This window comes from Halichoerus grypus, chromosome 3, assembly GCF_964656455.1.
Source record: "Halichoerus grypus chromosome 3, mHalGry1.hap1.1, whole genome shotgun sequence".
Lineage (NCBI taxonomy): Eukaryota > Metazoa > Chordata > Mammalia > Carnivora > Phocidae > Halichoerus > Halichoerus grypus.
In genome coordinates this window covers 175,064,292-175,086,101 of record NC_135714.1, presented here as the reverse complement: position 1 = coordinate 175,086,101, position 21,810 = coordinate 175,064,292, and the positions used below count along the sequence as shown (strand labels likewise).

At 38.0% G+C, this 21,810-nt stretch overlaps 1 protein-coding gene across 1 annotated transcript in view; it reads left to right on the top strand.

Annotated features, from left to right (window-relative positions):
* KCNU1 (potassium calcium-activated channel subfamily U member 1) overlaps positions 1 to 21,810 on the top strand; it is a 165,482-nt gene that overhangs the window by 59,359 nt on the left and 84,313 nt on the right. Inside the window, 3 exon segments of the mRNA XM_036110253.2 lie at positions 1,594 to 1,683; positions 1,819 to 1,916; positions 20,449 to 20,563. Coding sequence (XP_035966146.1) covers positions 1,594 to 1,683; positions 1,819 to 1,916; positions 20,449 to 20,563 — 303 coding nt within the window.

The following is a 21,810-nucleotide window of genomic DNA, read 5'->3' as shown; positions in this document are numbered from 1 at the left end:
AGAGCAACTGGCCATGATCCATGAAGAGGATATCAAGCCAGTTTGGAAAAATCTTCAAAGGGAGTTCACCTCTTCTTTCAAATGCAACCACAGCTATTATTGTGACTGTATCTTCATAACTAAATATTTAATATGAGTTCAGAGGACACTCCCTTAAAAATAAGAGATATGAAGATACAACTAAGTTTATGCTTGCAAGCTAGTGAACATCAGCCAATGATACTGGGGTGGGGGCACGAATCCGTGTTCTTTTCCTTTCAAAGTTAAAAGCATTTATTTTGCTCATTAATATCAGTCAGTAAACATTTGGAAAATGCCATCCAATGTCTCAGATAATAAACTACCTCAATACAGGGGCGCCTGGGTGGCTCAGTCGTTAAGCGTCTGCCTTCGGCTCAGGTCATGATCCCAGGGTCCCCGCATCAGGCTCCCTGCTCCGCAGGAAGCCCGCTTCTCCCTCTCCCACTCCCCCTTCTTGTGTTCCCTCTCTCGCTGTCTCTCTCTCTGTCTAATAAATAAAAAAAAATTAAAAAAAATAAAATAAACTACCTCAGTACAGCCTCAACCCAGCTACTCAGCATCTTTCTACTCTTGACGTAGTGTGGAAGAGATTTTGTGGTACAACCCTTTTTATTTTTGTAAGGCTCTTACACTCACAAGTTACTTTGGAGTACCCTAACAACATAATAACTTTGCGAAAATTAAGACTTGACTTCTTTCCAGTGTTAATATAAAAGGAGTGTTTTAAGGGAGTAAATGTTTTTTTTTGTTAATGTTAAATGTTAAAAACATGTTTGCTCATGTTTTACCATGAGCAAATGAAGTGATGGTAGTTTCAAGGTTATAAGACCTCATCGTGTTGGAGGTCTGAATTAAAGGAAATAAAAATGGGATAGCCTGACAAACATAGGAATAAATGTGAGGAATTCAAATAGTCGTAATATAGTACTGCATCAAGGAGTATCATGGGTGAAATTTGTAAGATGTCATTTTCAAACACACAAACCATGTGGAAAGAGAACATCAAAGTGTTCATATAGAATAGAAACAATTCATGTGGTTCCTGATCTCAGAAATCTGGCAATCAAGATAGAAAAAAAAATGAAGTCAAAAGAAATATGCAAATTCAAAAATTGCATAGGCAAATAAAAGGAACTTTTGAATCCGGCTGGTTAACTAGATATAATTTAATTTTAAAGGGCAAGTAGCCTAAGGATAAACACCACTACTATGACCATAAGACTTGCAACCATGTGGCCATGGCATTGGGTAGCCTTAATTAGCAAGGCTTCATGCATCTGAGTTGGTTTAACCATTTCAGATTCAAAACACAGTCCAGGGAGGAGCTCACCCTTAGCTCAGCTGTGTGCAGCTCAGCAATCATGTTGTGACCTTACTCCCTTCTGGATATTTAGCACCAATCAAAGATATATAATCAAATGCGGTTTTTCTACTGTGTTTGGCAGTAAAAGGGGATGGAGTCTTATTAACTCTACAATTTAGAGAATCCATTGGTAATGACAGAATGAAACAACAAATATTGCCACAGAAATTAAAGGGGAAAATTACTGTATTTTTATTTTCTGTTTCCAGTGGTCTGCTACTAAATCCACCTGCACAAGTTAGGCTGCGTAAGAACACACTAGGATTCTTTATTGCTGAATCTACAAAGGAAGTCATAAGGTAATTTTTTTATTACTTTATGGGGAGAAAGTCCTAAAGCAAATGCAACTTAATGGCAGACAAACTGAGTCAGCGCCATGCTTCCTTAGTGTTAAGCTTCATATAAGTCATTCTTGATTTGCTTTCATTGTCCAGAGCCTTCTTTTACTGTGCCACCTGTCACAGTGATATCTTTGCTCCTGAGCTAATTGGAAAATGTAGCTGCAAAGCCAAGAGCCATCGACACTTCCCAGGTAACTGCACTTTATATCTGGTTGCCCTCAGCCCAGCTTCTTGGGGCATGGCCAAAGAAAGAGGAGAAGTTCTATCTCTTAAAAGATAATACCCATTTGAACTTGGCCAAGAAGTGGCAGATATTTCCCCAAACTGGGCATACAAGACCTGAGAATCAGTCTTTTAGAGCTGGAAGAAATCTTGCTAGGTATCTAGTTAGACTTCTTCACAGGCCAAGCAAATGAGTACCGAAAGAGATTCAGTGATGTTCAAAGTCAAGAGCCAATTGGAGGCACCCCCCAACTCAATACCAGACCTGCTGACTTTCAGCCCATTGCTTTTCACTCCATCACAATGGTCTTCCCATCTTCAGTCTCAAATGTCAGCCTGTATCTGACTGCTTCGTTGGCCACAAAGCTACCTCATGACCACTTTTTAAAAAAAAAAATATTTTATTGAGCTATGTTTATTTGACAACATTGTGTAAATTTAAGGTGTGCTATATATTGATTTATTTATATTGCAATATGGTTGCCACTCTAGTGTTAGCTAACACTTCTATTTTGTCACATAATTATCATTTCTCCTAGTGCTGGGAACAGTACCATTCCTTAAGTACTCTGTCTACTGAATGGATTGTAGGGAATTTAAAATTTACTCATTCTGACACAGTGATGAGGAAATGTAATTTTTTCTCTTGTCTCTAATTGAACTCAATAGCTTACCAACAACCTTACCCTAGAGCAGCAAAAGAGAAATTGTCTCAAGCCTTCATGATAACTTCTTCCCCTATAGTTTAAAACTTAGTCTCTTCCAAGTACTTTAAGATTCTATGGGTAAAATCCTAGTGTTTCAGCATTTAAACTTAATTCAAAATTTGAATTTCCTATCAGGACTATTCTTATCTCTAAGGTACTTATTCTTTTCTTCTTCCCAATATTATATTTAAATGTAGGAGTAAATTTGCTCAACATCATGGTTATTGGGTTTTTGTTTGTGGTTTGTTTTTTTTTTTTCTTTGAGAGTTAGAGAGCAAGCATGAGGGGAGGGTGAGGAGAGGGGCAGAGGGAGAGGGAGAGAGAGAATCTTAAGCAGACTCCACACCCAGTGTGGAGCCCCACTTGGGGTTTGATCTACCAACCCTGAGATCATGACCTGAGTCTAAATCAAGAGTTGGACACTTAACTGACTGAACCACCCAGGCACCCCCATGGTTGTTCTTATAGTTGACAGCAAGATACCCTTTCATACAAGTCCTTCCTGGTTCCTGAGGTACCTCATTCCCTTGGTAAGTGTCAGTTCCTGTGACCTCTCCATCAGTAAACAGTATTGGTTCTTCCTGGCTTTGAGTCACCTTCTGTCATTTGTTACTGAAATCCATCATCCCTGCCATACATAGCCTTTGGTTTTGAGGTCAGCAAAGCCCCTTTTCCTGTACTCCTGGTCTTTTCATTCCATATGGTCTTTTGGCCCCTCAGCTGTTGGAATTTTCAGTCTCCTGGTGTATATACATGCATGTCAGAAGGTGGGAGCCCTCTCAGGCCTTCTCTCTGCTTAAACCCACCAGCTGCCTTGTCTCCTCCTCCATAGTCATCTTACATTGTTACCAAATACTCTTCTAAGCACCCTCCATCAATGAAAATCCATATGAAAATGGAAAACACATCTCTCATTTTTCCCCCTTGCACACCACTAAAGCTATCATATTTTCCTTGTCCAGCCACCCCTCACCAACCTGAAACACAAGTTGTGTGTGTTGGTGGGGGGGGGGGAGTGGGCTGGGTCCTTTCTGAGGGATCCTGGCTCTAATATTTTTATATTTCAATAGCTTTATTAAGATATAATTTAAATACCATGAAATAAATACTTTTAAAGCATACAATTCAATGGGTTTTAGTGTGCAAACAGATTTGTGCAACCAGGACTACAATTTTAGAACATTTTCCATAACTCAGAAAGGAACTCCATACCCAGTAGTGGTTACTGCCCATTCTCTTCTGTCCACACCCCTGGCAACCACTAGTCTACTTTCTGTGTCTATAGATTTGCCTGTTTTGGCCATTTCATGAAATGGGAATCAGACAGCATGAGGTCTCTTGTGTCTGGCACCCTTAACTTAGCCATGTTGTAGCATGTATCAATACCTCATTTCTTTTTATGGCTGAGCAGTATTACATTGTATGGATATACTTCATTTTGTTTATTCATTCATCTGTTGATGGACATTTGAATTGTTTCCACTATTGGTGCTCAAATATCTGTTTGCATTCCTGCTTGTAATTTTTTTGTGTATATACCCAAAGTAGAGTTGCTAAATCAGATATTAATTCTATGTTTAATTCTTTGAGAAACTGCCATACTGTTTTCCATAACAGCTACATCGTTTCACATTCACATCAGCAATACACAAGAGTTCCAATTTCTCCACATCCTTTTTTAAAAAATAATTTTCTTTTTTTAAAAAAAATAATAGTCATCCTAATGGGTGTAAATTGGTATCTTATTGTGGTTTTAACTTGAATTGTCCTAATGGCTAATGAAGTTGAGCATCTTTTTATGAGGATATTATTGGCCATTTGTATGTCTTCCGAAATGTCTATTCAGATCCTTTACCCATTTTTAAATTGGGTTGTTGTCTTTCTATTACTGAGTTGTATACAGTCTTTATATATTCTAAATACATGTCCCTTATCAGATGTATGTTCTGCCAATGTTTTCTCCCATTTTGTGGTTTGTCTTCTTCTTTTCTTCATACAAAAATTTAAATTTTGATGAAGTCTAGTGATGTATTTTATCTTTTGTTGCTTGTGTTTTTGTGGAATAGCTAACCTGAGGTCATAAAGATTTACTCCAATATTTTTTTCTAAGAATTTTATGCTTTTAGTTCTTACATGGAGGTCAGTGATCCATTTTGAGTTGATTTTTATGTTTATTGTGAGGAAAGGCTCCAACTTCATTTTTTTCAATGTGAATATTCAGTTGTCCCAGCACCATTTTTTCAAAAAGCCTCCCCATTGAACTGTTTTTGGTAAACTTGTCAAAAAACAATGGACTGCAAATGTGTGGGTTTATTTCTGAGTCTCAGTTTTATTTCTTTGATCTGTATGTCTAGCTTTGTGTCAGTACCACACTGACTTAACTACCATAGTTTTGTATTAAGTTTTGAAATTTAGAAATATGAGTCCTCCAAGTTTATTATTCTTTTCCAAGATTGTTTTGATTATTCTGGGTCCCTGCATTTCCTTACGAATTTTAGGATAAATATGTCAATTTCTGCAAATAAGCCACCTGGGATTTTGACTGGCACTGTGTTGAGTCTATAGGTCAGTTTTGGAAATATTGCTATTAAAATAGTAAGTCTTCTGACCCATGAACATGTGATGTCTTTATATCTATTTATATCTGTAATTTCCTTCAATGGTGTTTTATAATTTTCAGATAATAGGTTTTATACTACTTGTGTTCAATTGATTCCTAAGTATTTTTTCTTTTTAGTGCTATTATAAATGCAATTTTTTTAAGATTTTATTTATTTCTTTATTTTAGAGAGAGAGCAAGAACGTGAGCTGGTGTGGGGGGGGGGAGGGTGTGGCACAAAGGGAGACTCCACGCTGAGCAGAGCCCTACATGAGGCTCAGTCTCACAACCCTGAGATCATGATCTGAGCTGAAACCAAAAGTTGAACACTTAACCAACTGAGCCACTCAGGTGCACCTGAAATTGTTTTCTTGATTCTGTTTGCAGATGATTCATTGTTAGGATATAGAAATACAGTTGATATTTGTGTATTGATCTTGTGTTCTGCAACCTTACTGAACTTGTTTTATTAGCCCCAATACCTTTTTTATGGCCTTTTACTTCATTTTCTTGCCTAATATCTGCTCATTCATTTATGATTTTAGTAATATGAGTATTTCCTCATTTTTGTAGCCAGTCTTGCCAAAAATGCTTTGTCAATTTTAACTGTTGGGTTTTTCAAAGAACCAATTTTAATTTATCTTTATCTACTATTGTTCAATCTTTAAATTATATATACTCTAATTTTTATTATTTCCTTCTTTCAGCTTGATATGGGTTAATTTTCTCTTCTCAATGTCTTAACAGGAAAGGTTAGATTAGGTCATGTGATTTTAGATCTTTTTTTTTTCTTTTTTAATAAATAAAGGCATTAATATCAGTAAAATTTCCTCTAAGTACTCTTTAGGGGCATGTCATATTTTTGATGAGTTGTGTTTTCATTTTCACATTCATCTAAAAGTATTTTATAATTTCACTTGTGATTTGTAGGGGGAGGATCCATTGGTTATTTAGGCATGTGTTGTTTTTATTTCCACATATTTATGAATTTCCCCAATTCCTTTGTTACTGATTTTTCATTTCATTTTGTTGTAGTTGAAGAGCATACTTTGTATGATTTAAATTCCCTTAAATTTATTCATACTTATTTTATGGACTATTATATGATCTATCCTGGAAAATATTCAATGTATAGTTGAGAAGACTATGTATTCTCAACTATACATTGTTGTTATAGAGATGTTTGTTAGGTCTAGTTGGTTTATAGGGTTTTTTTAAGTCTTATATTTCTTTGCTGATCCTTGCTGATAGAACAATGGATAGTTGTTCTATCTGATATTGAAAGTGAGGTATTAAAGTTCCAGTTATTATTGTTGAATTGTCTGTTTTCCCATTTAAATATGTTAGTTTTATGAATCATGTATTTTGAATTTCTACTGTTATGTGCCTATGAGTCTGTTATATCTTAGCGGTAGATTAATCATTTTATCATTATAAAATGTCTTTGTCTTTAGTAATATATTTGTCTTAAATTTTATTTTGTGTGAAATTAGCATAACCACTCCAGCCCTCTTTTGTTTACCATTTGCATGAAATATCTTTTTTCATCCTTTTTCTTTCAATCTATCAGTGTCTTTGAATCTAAATTATGTATCTTGCATGCAGCATACAGTTGGATCATGTTTTTTTTTTTCTCCATTCTGCCAATCCCTGCTTCTTTATTTTATTTTATTTTTTTTAAAGATTTTATTTATTTAATAGAGAGAGATAGTGATAGAGAGAGAGAGCACAAGCAGAGGGAATGGCAAGCAGAGGGAGAGGGAGAAGCAAGCTCCCTGCCCAGCAGGGAGCCCGAAGTGGGACTTGATCCCAGGATCCTGGGATCATGACCTGAGCCAAAGGCAAAGGCTTAACCAACTGAGCCACCCAGACCCCACCCCCCCACCGCTTCTTTATTGCAGAATTTAATTCATTCACATTTAATGCAATTACTGATAAGTTAGTATTTACAACTGCTTTTTTTGTTGGGTTTTTTTATATGTCATCTTTTTTGTTTCTGAAATCATTTATTACTGCCTTCTTTTGTGTTAAATATTTTCTAGTGTACCATTTTATTTTTTTTTTTTTTACTTTTTTTTTAAGATTTTATTTATTTGACAGAGAGAGACATAGTGAGAGAAGGAACACAAGCAGGTGGAGTGGGAGGAGGAGAAGCAGGCTTCCCATGGAGCAGGGAGCCTGATGTGGAGCTCGATCCCAGGACACTGGGATCCTGACCTGAGCTGAAGGCAGACGCCTAACGACTGAGCAACCCAGGCGCCCCTCTAATGTACCATTTTAAATCCCTTGCCATTTATTTTCATATATATTTTTTAGTTATTTTCTTAGTAATTGGCCTGGGATATGCTGTTAACATCACAATGTATAATAATCTTGTTTGGATTAATGTCAAGTTAGTTTCTATAGTATATAAAAACTATGTTCTTATCGGGCGCCTGGGTAGCTCAGTCGTTAAGCGTCTGCCTTCAGCTCAGGTCATGATCCCAGAGTCCTGGGATCGAGCCCCGCATCGGGCCCCCTGCTCCTCGGGAAGCCTGCTTCTCTCTCTCCCACTCCCCCTGCCTGTATTCCCTCTCTTGCTGTGCCTCTCTCTGTCAAATAAATAAATAAAATCTTTAAAAAAAAAAAAAAAAACTATGTTCTTATATAGTTCCATTTCTTCCCTTTAGGTTATCATCACAAATTATATCTTTATATATATGTGGCCATCAGCATAGATTTGCAATTATTGCTTTATACATTCATCTTTTAAATCAGAAAAAAAGAGGTTACAAACAAACAAAAAACCCTATATTTTCTTTTATATTTACTTATGGGAATATACATTTACCAGTTCTCTTTATTTCTTCATGTGGATTTGAGTTACTGATTAGTGTCCTTTTATCTCAAATTCAAGGATTCTCATTAGTATCTGATGTAGGGCTTGTCTAAAAGCAATGAACTCTCTTAGGTTTTTTTAGTCTTAAAATGTTTTAATTTATCATTCATTTTTGAAGGATAGTTTTAGCAGATGTAGAATTGTTTCTTGGCATTTTTTTCATTCAGGACTTTGCATATGTCATCCTACTGCTTACTGGCCTCCATTGTTTCTCATAAGAAATCAGCAATCAATCCTATTGAGGATCCTTTGTACATGATGAGTCACTTCCTGCTGCTTTTAAGATTCTGTCCTTAACCAGTTGAGCCACCCAGGTGCCGTTTCAGTAGTTTGATTATAGAGTGTCTAGATGTTGATCTTTTTGAATTTATCATATTTAGAATTTGTAAGCTTCTTGGTTGTGTTTAATAGATTAATGTTTTTCATCCAATTTGAGAAGTTTTTGAACATTATTTCTTCAAATATTCCTTCTGCCCTTTCTCTCTTCTTCTGCGACTCCCATTAAGTGGATGTTGGTATATTTATATGGCATCCCAGAGGCTCTCTCAGATTCTGTTCACTTTGCTTTCTTTATTTTTGATTCTGTCACTCAGACTGGGTAATCTCCACCTATCTTTGAGTTGGCTGATTCTTTTTCCAGCATGCTCAAACTTGATCTCAAATTGAACTAATTTTTTGTTTCAGTTATTACACTTTTCAACTCCAAGATTCCTATTTTTTTAATAACTCTCTTTTTTAAATTTTTAAATTTTTTAAATATTTCATTTATTTATTTGAAAGAGAGCAAGAGAGACAGAGAGTACAAGCTGGGGGGGGGGTGCTGCAGCAGAGGGAAAGGGAGAAACAGACTCCCTGCTGAGCAGGGAGCCCGATGCGGGGCTCGATCCCAGGACCCCAAGATCATGACCTGAGCCAAAGGCAGAGGCTTAACTGACTGAGCCACCCAGGTGCCCCTAATAACTGCAATTCTTTATTGGTATTCTCTGTTTTGTGAGACATCATTCTTATATTCCTTTAGTTCTTTAGCTATAATTTGCCTTAGTTCTCTGAACATACTTAAAATAACTTTTAATAGATTTAAAGTCTTTGACTAGTAAAAGCAATGTCTGGGCTTCCTCAGGGATAGTATCTGTAGATAGCTTTTCATCCTGTGTATGGATAATACTTTCCTGTTTCTTTCCATGTCTCATAACTTTTTGTTGAAAATTAGACATTGCAAATATAAATGTGGTAATTATGGAAATCAGATTTCACCCACCTTATTCCCCAGTGTTTTTTGTTGTTACTGATTGTTGTAGTTGTCATTATTTTAGTGACTTTTATGAGCTATATAATATCTGCATCTTTGTCATTTGTAGCCATTGAATTCTCTATTGTGTTAGTTTAGTGGCCATCTAATAATTGGACAGAAATCTTGTTAAATACCTGCAAGCAATAAATCTCCCAGTATTTGTCAAGTGATTTTGTTTTTGTTGAGGCATGCCTTCAATATTCAGCTAGGAAGTTGACAACTCAGCTTTAGCCTTCATTTTCTGCTTACGCAGAATATAAAAGTCAGTTAGAGGTGAGAGCTTAGGGCCTTCTCAGCATGCACGCATCTATACATAGTCCTGGAGTCCTGGGCATGTGTGTTGTTGTTTACATTTTCAGACCTGTTTCAGAGTTTTTTAAAGTGCCTATGGACAACTCATTCCTCAATTTTCCCTTTAAACTTTTATTTAGTCTATTGTTTGCCCTATCTTTTATCCATTGCCTCAGGCAGCTGTGATACTAAAACATGCTACGGCTTACCGGGTAGAGGATTTTAGAACTAGGTAAGTTCAAATAAAGTTGAAAAAGACAAGCCATTCAAGTAGGATCATCCAGGGAACTACCACACAAGTCAAATAATGACTCCTCTTTGGAAATAAGGCTTTGAAAGAAATGCAGTTCTGCTCTACTCCCTCTGGCGCCAAGATATAGGGCATTATTTTTCAAGGATACTAATTAGCTAGGGAGTTGGAGATGGTACTAATATAAGTTAAAACACCACAAATATTGCTGTTTTTACTGAGATATATTCATTTTTCTGGACTAATTGTTCTTGGGTCAGTGCCGGTTTTCAGAATTCTGAAAAAATTCATTCTGACCATTTTTGTCAGTTTATTCTTTGTTTTTATGGAGGGGCAAACTTTCTGAAGTCTTTATCATTTTTTGTGTGTGTGTGGCTCAGTTTCATTTTTGAGAGATAGTTTTACTGGGTATAGAATTTTTGGTTGACAGTTTATTTCAACACTTTGAGTATATCATCCCATTACCTTCTAGCCTTCATTCTTTCTGATGAGAAGTCATCTGTTAATCTATCTCACTGGGTTTCACTTGTAAATCAAGTTGTGTCTGTCTCTTGCTGCTTTCAAGATTTTCTTCTTGTCTTTGACTTTCAGCATTGTTCTTATGATATGTCTGTGTCTGGATATCTTTGTGTTTATCCTATTTGGAGTTCACTGATATCTTTGGATGTGTAATGTAATAGACTAAGTAATGGCCACCAAAGATAGCTATACCCTAACCCCTGGAACCCTGTGAATGTTATTCATATGGCAAAAGGAACTTTGCAGATGGGATTAAATTAAGGATCTTGAGATAGGCAGATTATCCTGGATTATCTATGTGGAATCTAAATGTAGTCATAAAGGTCTTTATGAAAGGGAGGCAGAAGGAAGAGATTCAACTATGTAAAGAAGAGAAAAGGGCTTGTGGTTAAAGCAGATAGAAGCTGATTCAGAGAGAGAAAATGTTATGCCATTGTCTTTGAAGATGGAAGAAAGGGCCACAGGACAAGGAATATAGGGAGCCTCTAGTAGCTGGAAAAGGCACGGAGATGGATTATCCCCTAGAATCCCTGAAAGGAATTTAATGACCTGATTTTAGCCCAGGGGAAATTACTTCAGACTTCTGAACTCCAGAACTGTAAGAGAATAAAGGAATGTTGTTTTAAGCCAACATTTTGTGGTAATTTGTTACAGCATTCGAAGGAAAATAATACAGACATACCCCATTTTATTGTGCTTCACTTTATTGCACTTTGCAGGTATTGCATTTTTCACAAATTGAAGTTTTGTGGCAACCCTTCATCAAGCAAGTCTGTTGGCACCATTTTTCCAACAGCATTTGCTCACTTCATGTTTCTGTGTCACATTTTGGTAATCTCACAATATTTCAAACTTTAGTATTATTAATATTATTATATTTGTTATGATGATCTGTGGTCAGTGATCTTTGATGTTACTATTGTAATTGTTTTGAGTGTCATGGACCATGCCCCTATAACACATATAACTTAATTGATAAGTATGGTATGTGTTCTGACTGCTCCACTGACCAGCTACTCTACTCCTTTTCCTTAGGCCTTATTCCCTGAGACACAATATTGAAATTAGAAAAATTAATAACCCTACAATGGCTTCTATGTGTTCAAGTAAAAGGAAGAGTCAGTTGATGCAGGAAAGTTCATTGTTTTATTTTAAGAAATTGCTACAGACACCCCAACCTTCAGCAACTACCACTCTGATCAGTCAGCAGCCATCAGCATCAAGGCAAGCCCCTTCATCAGCAAAAACATTGCGATTCACTGTAAGCTCAGATGATGGGTAGCATTATTTAGCAATAAAGTATTTTTTTAATTAAGTACTTTTTAAAAATATAATGCTATTGTACACTTAGATTATAGTATAGCATAGACATAACTTATATATGCACTAGGAAACCAAAAAATTCATTGACTTGCTTTACTGTGATACCTGCTTTCTTAAAGTGGTCTGGAACCAAACCCACAATACCCCTGAGGTGTGCCCATATATGTAGATTAATATTTTTCATCAAATTTGAGAAGATTTAGTTCATTATTTATTTATTTTTTTTCTCCTCCATCTCTCTTCCCTCTAATTGGTCCTATCTTTACATGTATATAGTACACTTAATGGGGATCCACATATTTCTGGAATTGTTTATTTTTCTTCCTTCTTCTCTCTCTCTGTCTCTCTGTCTCTCTCTCTTTTGCTCTTGCTCTTTTGGATTGCAGTCTCTATAAGTCTGTCCTATATTTGCTGATTTTTTTCTTCTGGCAGTTCAAATCTATTGCTGGGCCCTGCATTAGTTTCCAATTGCCACTGTAACAAATTACCACATATTTAGTGGCTTTGTGATAAATTAACATTATTTTGTCATTCAGAAGTCTAAAATGGGTCTACCCGGCAGGGGTCCTTATGGAAGTTCTAAGCAAGAATCCAGGGCCTTGCTTACTCAGATTGTACAGGCTGACTGTACTCCTTGGCTCATGGCCCCCTTCTGTCTTTAAAGCCAGATCTGGTCAGATCTTTCTCATATCTCATCGCTCAGACTCTGCTTCCATCATCACATTACCTTCTCTGACTCTGGATCTTCTGCTTCCCTGTTCCACATTGAAAGAACTCCTATAATTACACTGAGCCACCTGGTTAATCCGGGAAAATCTTTCAAGGTGAGCTGATTAGCGCCTTTTCATTTGCAACCTTGAATCCCCCTCACCATATATAACATGACATAATCACAGGTTCTAGGGATTAGGACATGGACATCTTTGGGGGAGAGTGTATTTTGCACCTATCATAAGCCCCTTGATTAATTTCCTGGGCCTGTCATAACAAATTACCCTAAACTGGGTAGCTTCAAACAACAGAAAATTATTCTGTTCCAGGTCTGAGGCCAAAGTCTGAAGTCAAGGTTTCAGCAGGGCCACACTCCTTCTGAAGGCTCTCAGGAGAATCCTTCCTTGCCTCTTCCAACTCTAGAGGCTGCTGGTGGCCCTTGCCTGTGCTGGCATCACTGAAGCCTGCCTCTGTCTTCACGTGGCCCTCTTTCCTATGTCTCTCCTCTGTGTTCTCTTCTTCTTTTAAGGACACCAGTTTTGGATTTAGAACTCATCCAAAATCCAGGATGATTTCATCTTGAGATTCCTAACTAATTAAATCTACAGAGATGTCATTTCCATTTAAGGTCACTGTAGTATGCAGCTTGGGTGGCCAAAACAAAATACCACGGACTGGGATGGCGTAATCAAGGGGAATTTATTTTCTCACAGTTCTGGAGGCTGGAAGTCCAAGATCAAGGTATCAGCCAACTCAGTTCCTGGAGAGAGGTCTGTTCCTGGCTTATAGATGGCCACCTTCGCCCCAGTGTCCTCATATGGCAGAGAGAAGCTCTGGTCTCATTTCCTCTTCTTATAAGGACACTAGTCCTATCAGATCAGGGTCCTCATTTGGCCTTAATTACTGCTGTAAAGGTTCCATCTCCACATACAGTCACACTGGGAGTTAAGGCTTCAACATGTGAATTTGGGAAGGACACAGTTCAGCCCATGGCAGTCACATTCTGAGGTTACAAGTAGACATGTGAATTTGAGGGACACTATTCAGTCCATTAACCCCTCTTCAGTTAGTGTACTTTTCAAGTATAGAATTTCCATTGGGTTCTTTTTTATAATTTCTGTTTATTATTGTCTCTTTGAAAAGACATTGTCATCATGCCTTTCTTTATTTCTTGAATCATGGTGTTTAAAATTCTTTGAACACATTTATAATAGCTGCTCTGAAGAGTTTGTCTGCTAAGTGTGACATCTGGACCCTTGCACAGGCCATTTCTGTTGTCTGCTTTTTTTTTTTACCCCTGTGTATGGTTCATGTTTTCCTGTTTCTTTACATATCTCATAATTTTCCTGTTCTTTTTGAAAACTAGACCTTTAGATAATATATTGTAGCAACTCTGGATACCAGGGCTTGTTGTCATTGCTTGTTTGATTAATGAATTAGTGATTGGGATTGACTATTTCATTGAAATCTATTCCCCTGACAGCATTAAGGCTCTGATATTGCTCATCAGAGTACAGCCTTGAGCGGACACGTGGTCACCTGGGGATGATGGTGGTTTTAATAGGGTTCTTTGTATTGTCTCCTTTCCTGATCTCTCTGTTCATCTCTCTGTCTCTGTTGGTATTACACCCAGCTCTTGGGGTGCACTACTGGCTGCTGCTGACTCTATTATTCTTGACAATAACCTCGGGCATATATTGTTCTAAGGTATTATTCAATTAAATATGGGTCCCATTGCGGACTAGTTTTGGGGGCCTGTCTTTGAGGTCCTTTCTGACCCAAAGAGAGCGTTTATTAGCTGTCTCTTTTCCTGTCTCACTCTAGTAAACTCTGGCCTATGGTTTACCTTATTGCTCTTGTGGAGCTACCAACTTCAACCTAATTGTTTGCCACCAAAATCACCATTGTTTTCAAAGCACCTTTGGGCTTGAACTTTTCCACACTGTTCCAAATAAAACCAACTCCCTTGGGAAGAGCTTCAGGACTTGCTGTTCTCATGGCTTGCCTCTCCCTCTGGGCAGAATGTCTGAGCCACTGCTCCAGAGCTGGAGGCCAGGACAGTGACCCACTTCTCTCAGGGTTACACATTTGCTTTTTGAGCAGGGCACTGGGCAGTGGCGGTAGCCTCTGGTCTTCTTGGTTTGATTCTCTTACTGTAGAAACTCTGCCTTAGGTGTGATCTGGGATGAGGGTAACCTGAAATCCCTATTGTCCATAGGGTTGCCATTGAATGCTTAAGTCTGAAAATTGTGAATTAAATGGGCATCTGAAGATTATGAATTAAATGGGCTTCAAGACCCTATTTTGGATTCAGAAGCTAAACATTGATTCTTTTTGTGTTCTATGACCTATGAATCTTTCTTGAGGCAAGGGATGAGACTGGATAAATAACATAAATATCCCATTAAAAAAAAAGGAGTGAAGAAAGAAAAAAATAATACATTAAAAGTATCATCTCACTACATGTATCTTTATAATATATGAAACTTTAGCATGGTTTCACACGGTAGATGTATTCCTGTAAACACAGTATACAAGTCAAACTTTTCCAAGCTCAGTATACACACTCATATGCATGCACTTCTCTCAGTCATTTTGCAAAACAAAAAATGTTTTATAAAAATTAATAATCACCCCCGTTAAAATCAGCTTTTAAGTGATTTTACTATTTTTATTTTATTTTACTTTTATTTTATTTTATTTTATTTTATTTTATTTTATTTTATTTTATTTTTTGAGAGCAGGAAAGAGAAAGTGCACAAGCAGGGTGGGAGGGGCAGAGGGAGACGGAGAGAGAGAATCTTAAGCAGGCTCCATGCTGTGTGGAGCTTGATCTCAGGACCCTGAGACAAAATCAAGGGTTGGACACTTAACCAACTGAGCTACCCAGGTGCCCTTATTATATATTTTTTAAAGCAGGAAGTTGCTCTAGTAAAAAGAGGAAAAGATTTTTGCATAAATAGAAAGGCTCTGCCGTCATATTTGTAGATATGCCAAATTTTACCCACCTCTGTAACATGCGTTTAATAGTATCTAGGGAATAAATAAATAAATAAATAAACCTATAATCAAATGTTTGAGCTTCCCTGTAGTGATCACAATTCTCAGAATCTTTGATTCTTCTCTTAATAGGATCGTTTCTTCTTCCTGCCTGGCACTGATCCTTAGTCACCACCCCTGCCATGCCTATCCCCTGTGTCCAGGAGAACTCTTATCAAATAATCTGGTACCCAGATGCTGAAATAGTGGGCGGTGTCAGCTGTTCTTGACTTCAGTTTGCCAGACGATGGCAGCAGAGTACCATGAAATGCTCACGGGTCTGGGCTAGGGAGTGGGCTTGTGTAGGAATTTGAATATGGAGAGAGCTCTAGTCAAAATGTGCGGAAGAGGACATCACTGTAGAAAGGGGCTATTTGACCTTATAGGTTTAAAACTCATAATAATATCTGGAAATTCTCCCAGCGAATTAACTTTCAAAAAGGACTTAAGAACCTAGAGTGAAGGGAGTGAAGGAAGATAGCAAAATAGAAAAATTTTCTATCTTTGGATTAGTAGAAATTTCAGGTTGAGTATTTCATGTTTCAGAGCCCGATGCAGAGTATCTCCAGTCCACTCTTTTCTAATAACCATTTCTTTCGTGAGCTAATTTAGTTTGCTGAGACCCACCAATTTCTTCCTCCAACTATGCTAATTGAGAGTTCAGAAGACTTGAATGCTGACGACAACTGTGCCACTGATTCACTGTGGTTAAGGGAAGACATGCTACTTTTTGGGGTCTCAGTGTTGTCGTTATTTCCAAACTGGGCAGTTCTTGTCATCTCAATGGCCCTTTTCAATTCTGATGTTCAGTGATTTATAATCCCTCTTGCCTTTGATTACTTGCACTTTTCTAAGCTGAAACCACATCAGCGTTTCTCCACTTAAATTCATAATCTTAACATTTTGGAGAGGCAGCATAGTGTGGTAGTGAAGAGCATGGATTCTGCATTGGTCACCTCTTAGCTGTGTGGCTTTAAGTCAATTATTCAAACTCTCACTGTGCTTCAGATTACTGTAAAATGCTGATAATAATATCACATATCTCAGAAGATTAAATGAGAATATTAGCACATAAAGAGTATACAAATTGAGCATATTAATATAAAAAGCATTAAGACCAGTACCTGGAAAATAGTAAGTATATGTATGTTAATTATCATATTACCCGTGGGAACATAAGCTCAAAAAGAATCTCATTATTTCTTTTCTCATCAATGAAATGCAGATGAAATAAGAATTGGCAGAGAAGTCCTAGTGGATTATACTTATTTTAGCCCATTCCCTGATGTTTTGGGGTTCACAGCAGGAAGACTAGCAGGGCTAGCCTTCAGATCAGGAGAAGTAGTTGTCTTTCTGTTTTTCTGCTTACTATAGCTAGATAAATTATTGGGCAGGAACTTCTCCAGCCCTAATTATACAGTTCACTGCCTGCTATTTCACCACTGAAACCTCTGATGCCTCAGGTTGTAGAGCTGTGATCCTCAACCAGGGCAAGGAGGAGCTTACAGGAATATCTGTATGCACTGGGGTGGCATACAGATGGGCAATAGGAAAATGGTCCTGGGGAAAGTTGTGTCCAGATTTCCCTAATCTCCACCCCCTGAGCACTGGTTTTAGAGTCCTCATTAAAGTGTTATTTTTTGCCCTGGAGTCACACCTAAAGCGGAGAGGAATTTCGAAAAGGAAATTGGAAAGAGGATGTGAAAGGAGTCAAGGACAGGAGGCAATTATACGAATGGTTTGGATCCATGGTCCAAATTTAAATTTACCCCATTTCACAGTTCTCTTTAGGTTTGTCCCTGGGTCACTTTTTTCATTAATATCCAAGACAAATTGATCCCTTTAAGACAGGAGTCACCCCAGCCACTGTTTCCCAGGGAAGAGAATTCCAAACCCAGAAAGTTGAGATAGAAATTCCTTAATGAATCTACCAGCTGGTCTCCCTGGCTTGGCTTACCTGAGCAGCTCTGAAGTCCAGTCAGAGCTCTCCTCCTGTACCAGTGGCCTTAGATAGGAGAGAGAATAGAAGGGGTTCTTAGATGACTCTTCTTCTCTAAAGCAGGGTCAGGGACCACATGTCCACTGAATTTCAATAAAAAGGAAAGCAACTTGATAACTACAAAGACCATACACAAATACCTTGTATTCCTATATTCATGATAGTTGTTATTCTAATCCTATAATTGATGGCAGGGCTCCATTTTCTCCAGTCCTTGGTGTCCAGAATATATAATATCACTTTTTAGGGGTGTCACAAGATTTCTTGAAGAAGATAGAAAGGGTTAGAATTACTACTATCCATATGGAAATCATATATGAGGCATGTCTTCATATGTAGTCCTATCACATACGCCAAAGAGGAAAATGCTTGCCTGTAGCTTCCAAGGGTATCACTTCTTGAAGAAGAGAGAAACGTAATCAAAATATTGGCCTTTTTATAGGGACTTTTTTCTTTCAGTCATCCACAGATGTTAGATGCCATGTCCTTTTTGATGTCTAATGTTTTATCTAGAAACCTTTAAAATATCTATAGGGAGGTCATAGGAAGCCATGACAAGATGTTAACAGTGTAGCTAGAGCATAAGGCAAAAATCCATTCTGTTCTTTTCCTGCCTAAAATATGAAAAAATACTTGCACACTGTCAGCTGTAGATAGATAAAAATATAACTAAATAAAATGATCAAACCACCTTAGAACGTAATTAGAGAAACTTCAGTTGCTTATTAACCTTGAGAGAGAGAACTTTGGCTTCTATTTTGATGGTATTCTTTGCTTTTTCCTCAATTGTTTGAAGCAGCATAGAAACTGGGGGCAAGGGCAACAAAAGATGTTGCACATTCTTAACTGCCCTGTCTGCAACCTGCTGAAGAGAACACTTTTAGACAGTTTGCAAAGGTCCTTAGGATTATAGAATTAGAGTTGGAAGGGACCAAGAGAGGTCACGGAGCCAGTTCACCTTTCGCCTTCAGGCAGTCTGCCCATGCCAGAGGTGCTGTCGGCCCTCATACAGGCTGCTCTTTCTGACCCCCACATGCACATACTTCCATAACTATGAAAGCTTCCAAGATCATACAGATCTTTAATGTGTTTTTAGAAGAGATTTTCTTAAGAATGACACAAGGGAAGATTCAAAGTTTTAGCAAAAATGTTGAGTGGTTCACACCTAGCATTCGCCTCACCCACTTATCCCCTCCCACCTGTTTTTTAATACCTGGCAAATGTTGGCTGCCGAGTTAGGCTTTGAGAAAACAGAGATTTCCCGAAAGTTCCATTGTTCCTAAGCCAGTTTGGGCATGTTGCCTTTTGCATTCCATAGCTCAGCTTCTATCACATGTACTCAGCGGCTAGCTTTTAAAGACTGACAGTTGACACATCAGTCCTCACTCAGAATTTTCTTCAAATGTTCTGTCCCTGAGCCATTTCCCCCAGGGCAAAAGATAACCAAGAAATAAGGAAACGCCAGTCAACCTGAAAACCCCCATCAAGCCTCCATATATAAGTGAAGGTATCTGAGGATTACAGGTAGGGAACAGTCTTATTCCAAACCTGGCTCTTAGAACACCCATGCGATGCAGTTACTGCTGATGTACATTGACAAATCACACATCCAAAGGAGGTCTCTCTACTTCCAGAAGTGTGTTTTTACTCAATTGATATTTTCCATGGATTAGAATGGGTCAGAAAGCATTACATCAAAAGAAGAGGGAAACCAAGATGTTTGTGTGGCTTTTTCTGCTGGCCATTGTCTAAAACCTGGTGATGTGTGGGCTTAAAGGTTTGTTCCACATGAACAAAAAGTAGTCTTAGTCTTAGTACACAGATGATTCTTAAATTGACACAGGAAGAAAAGGCCATGTTTCTTTTCTCCACTTGGGTGGGCAAGGAAGAAGAATAACAGTGATGGCTATTCTTTGACTTTGTCCATCTCCTTGATAACTTCTTCTCAGACAGTTCTGCATCTCTGAACACCCAGGAATTGATTCAGGCAGGCCAATGATTCAGGGTCCTTGAAGAGTGAAAGAGAAGCATTTAACTTCCAAGCATCCTTTAGAATGATAACTTCTTATCACAATACTAAGTGCCAGTTCTTATCGACCAATAATGACGCCCTAGCCCAGTGTGTTGAAAGGATTCCTAGGTTGAATCTGGGTTCTGGAATAAGAATGGCATGATGGAATACCAACATATGAGTGCAGGAAGAAGTAATGGCTCATGTGTCAGTTTTTTTCCATCTCAAAGCAGCTTCATATTGCTCATTTAATTATTAAATTTCAAACATTCTTGCATTTATCTTCATAGTCATCCTTTGAAGTCCCAGTATTATCCCCATTTTGCAGATGAGAAAATTATTTCCCTTTGTGTTATTTCCAGGTTTGGAAATTCACATATGTTTTGAGACCTAGCCCATGTAAGGTCAAGAGTCTTCAAAAGTTAAAATTAATAATAAAGGAATCCTTTGAAGGAAAAAGTAAAGTAAAAGGCAGTATCCACTGGGACTAAATTGCAGCCTGAGTAGTATCTGCAGAAGGGGAGAAGGGGACTTGTATAGTGATCCTTTCTTGGAATCCAAACATGGCTGCAGACCCTGCCTATTGCAGGAAGGCTCCCTGGATGCTACACCTGCATGAGCAGAGGGGTGATGTCTTAGGAGGGTACAACAGCAACTCAGTAGGTGCTTATTTAAGCATCCATATGGTATTGAAATTCTCACAATTATTTTCCACCCACTAAGTCTGCAGAAGGAAATGAAAGAGATTTCTATAATCCATCCTCTTAGAATTAGTCTGTGGCTAAGGATCTCTATCCTCTCCCTAGCCAGGGGCCTAGAAGTGTCTCAGTCAGTAGGGATGGTTCAAAAATACCTTCCAGAAAGATATGCTGTGTTCTTGCAGGGACAACAGTGATGGTAAAGAAAAACAGCATGAAGGAATTCTCTGATTCTACGGTACATGACTGTATGATGTGGGGACAGCCAAGACTGATGAGCAATGTCAGCTTCGCCACCAGGTAAAAGCCTCAGAGAACCCTGGTTCCCTGTGGGTTTCTGAGGATCAGTGGTCAAGAAAAATGTGACGTAAATGAGAATGTTGGCTTTATTAGCCCTTATAGTGACCAGTGGAATTGTTCTTCACCAACATGAATTCATCTCAGCTTCTCCCAATGTCAGTAAGCTAAACAAACAGACCTCCTTGCAACATGGCTCAAAATACTTTATACCTGTGATAACCAAAGGTCATGTACCCAGTTTTCTCTCAGATCACCTTTCAGGGACTCTACACATGTAGGTTGGGATGAAATTTCAGTTATTCCCAATTTCTATTATTAATCCATCCCCTATTTCCAACGAACTGATGATGAGATTGCTTTTGTTTTTCAATCTGCAAAACAGGATCAACAAATGCCTCCTCCCTCACTCTCTTTTTCCTGCAGTACATTAAAATCTTGATTAACCAGAATGCAGAGTTGGAGGTGGAGAGTGATCTGTTCAGTTGATTTTAAATGGAGGGTCAATCTAAAAGTTCTATCACTTCAGAGTTTATTGTGCATAGCTTTGTAATATGTTGCCAACATTTCAGTTTAGTGCCTATACTGTACAAGGAAAATTGTTAATGATTGTGATTATCTGCAGGTAAATACTGTATTACCAGCAGAGAATAGTCATTGTGCACTGACATTGTATAATGTGGGTGTGGGCTAGGGTTAGGGTTAAGTTCAAATGCTGATTCTAAACTGTGTGATCTTGGGCAAGTTGCTTTACTTCTAGGTGTCTCAGTTTTGCTACATTAAATGAGTATAATAGTCATGAATACTTTGTAGGTTTTTTGTAATGACTGAATTAGATTAGGTATTTAAAGTACTTTGATTCTTGGTCAATAGTAAGTCCTCATTAGATGTTCCTTATTATAATTAGTAGTAAGTGCAGAGCCTTCAAGGAGGTAAATTTTGAAATAAATCCTTGATCTTTTTTTTTTAACAACTCATCTCTTTCTTTTAATATATGAAGAATCATGCTTCTGTGTAATTGGGGGTTCTATATAGATGAGCCTGGGTAACAGAGGCTCTATTGTACCACTCCTACAGGTGAGGCTGGCATCAATGTCTGAGCCACCAAGGGTGCTACCTCTTCGTGTGTACACTTTCCAGGAGGAATATAAAAGTCCTAGGAATTATAGCTTCTGCCCTTCCTTGCCTTCTATTCCAACATTTTATCAAAGCGAGATAATCTGTGGGAAAGGATTAAGAACTGTGTGGAG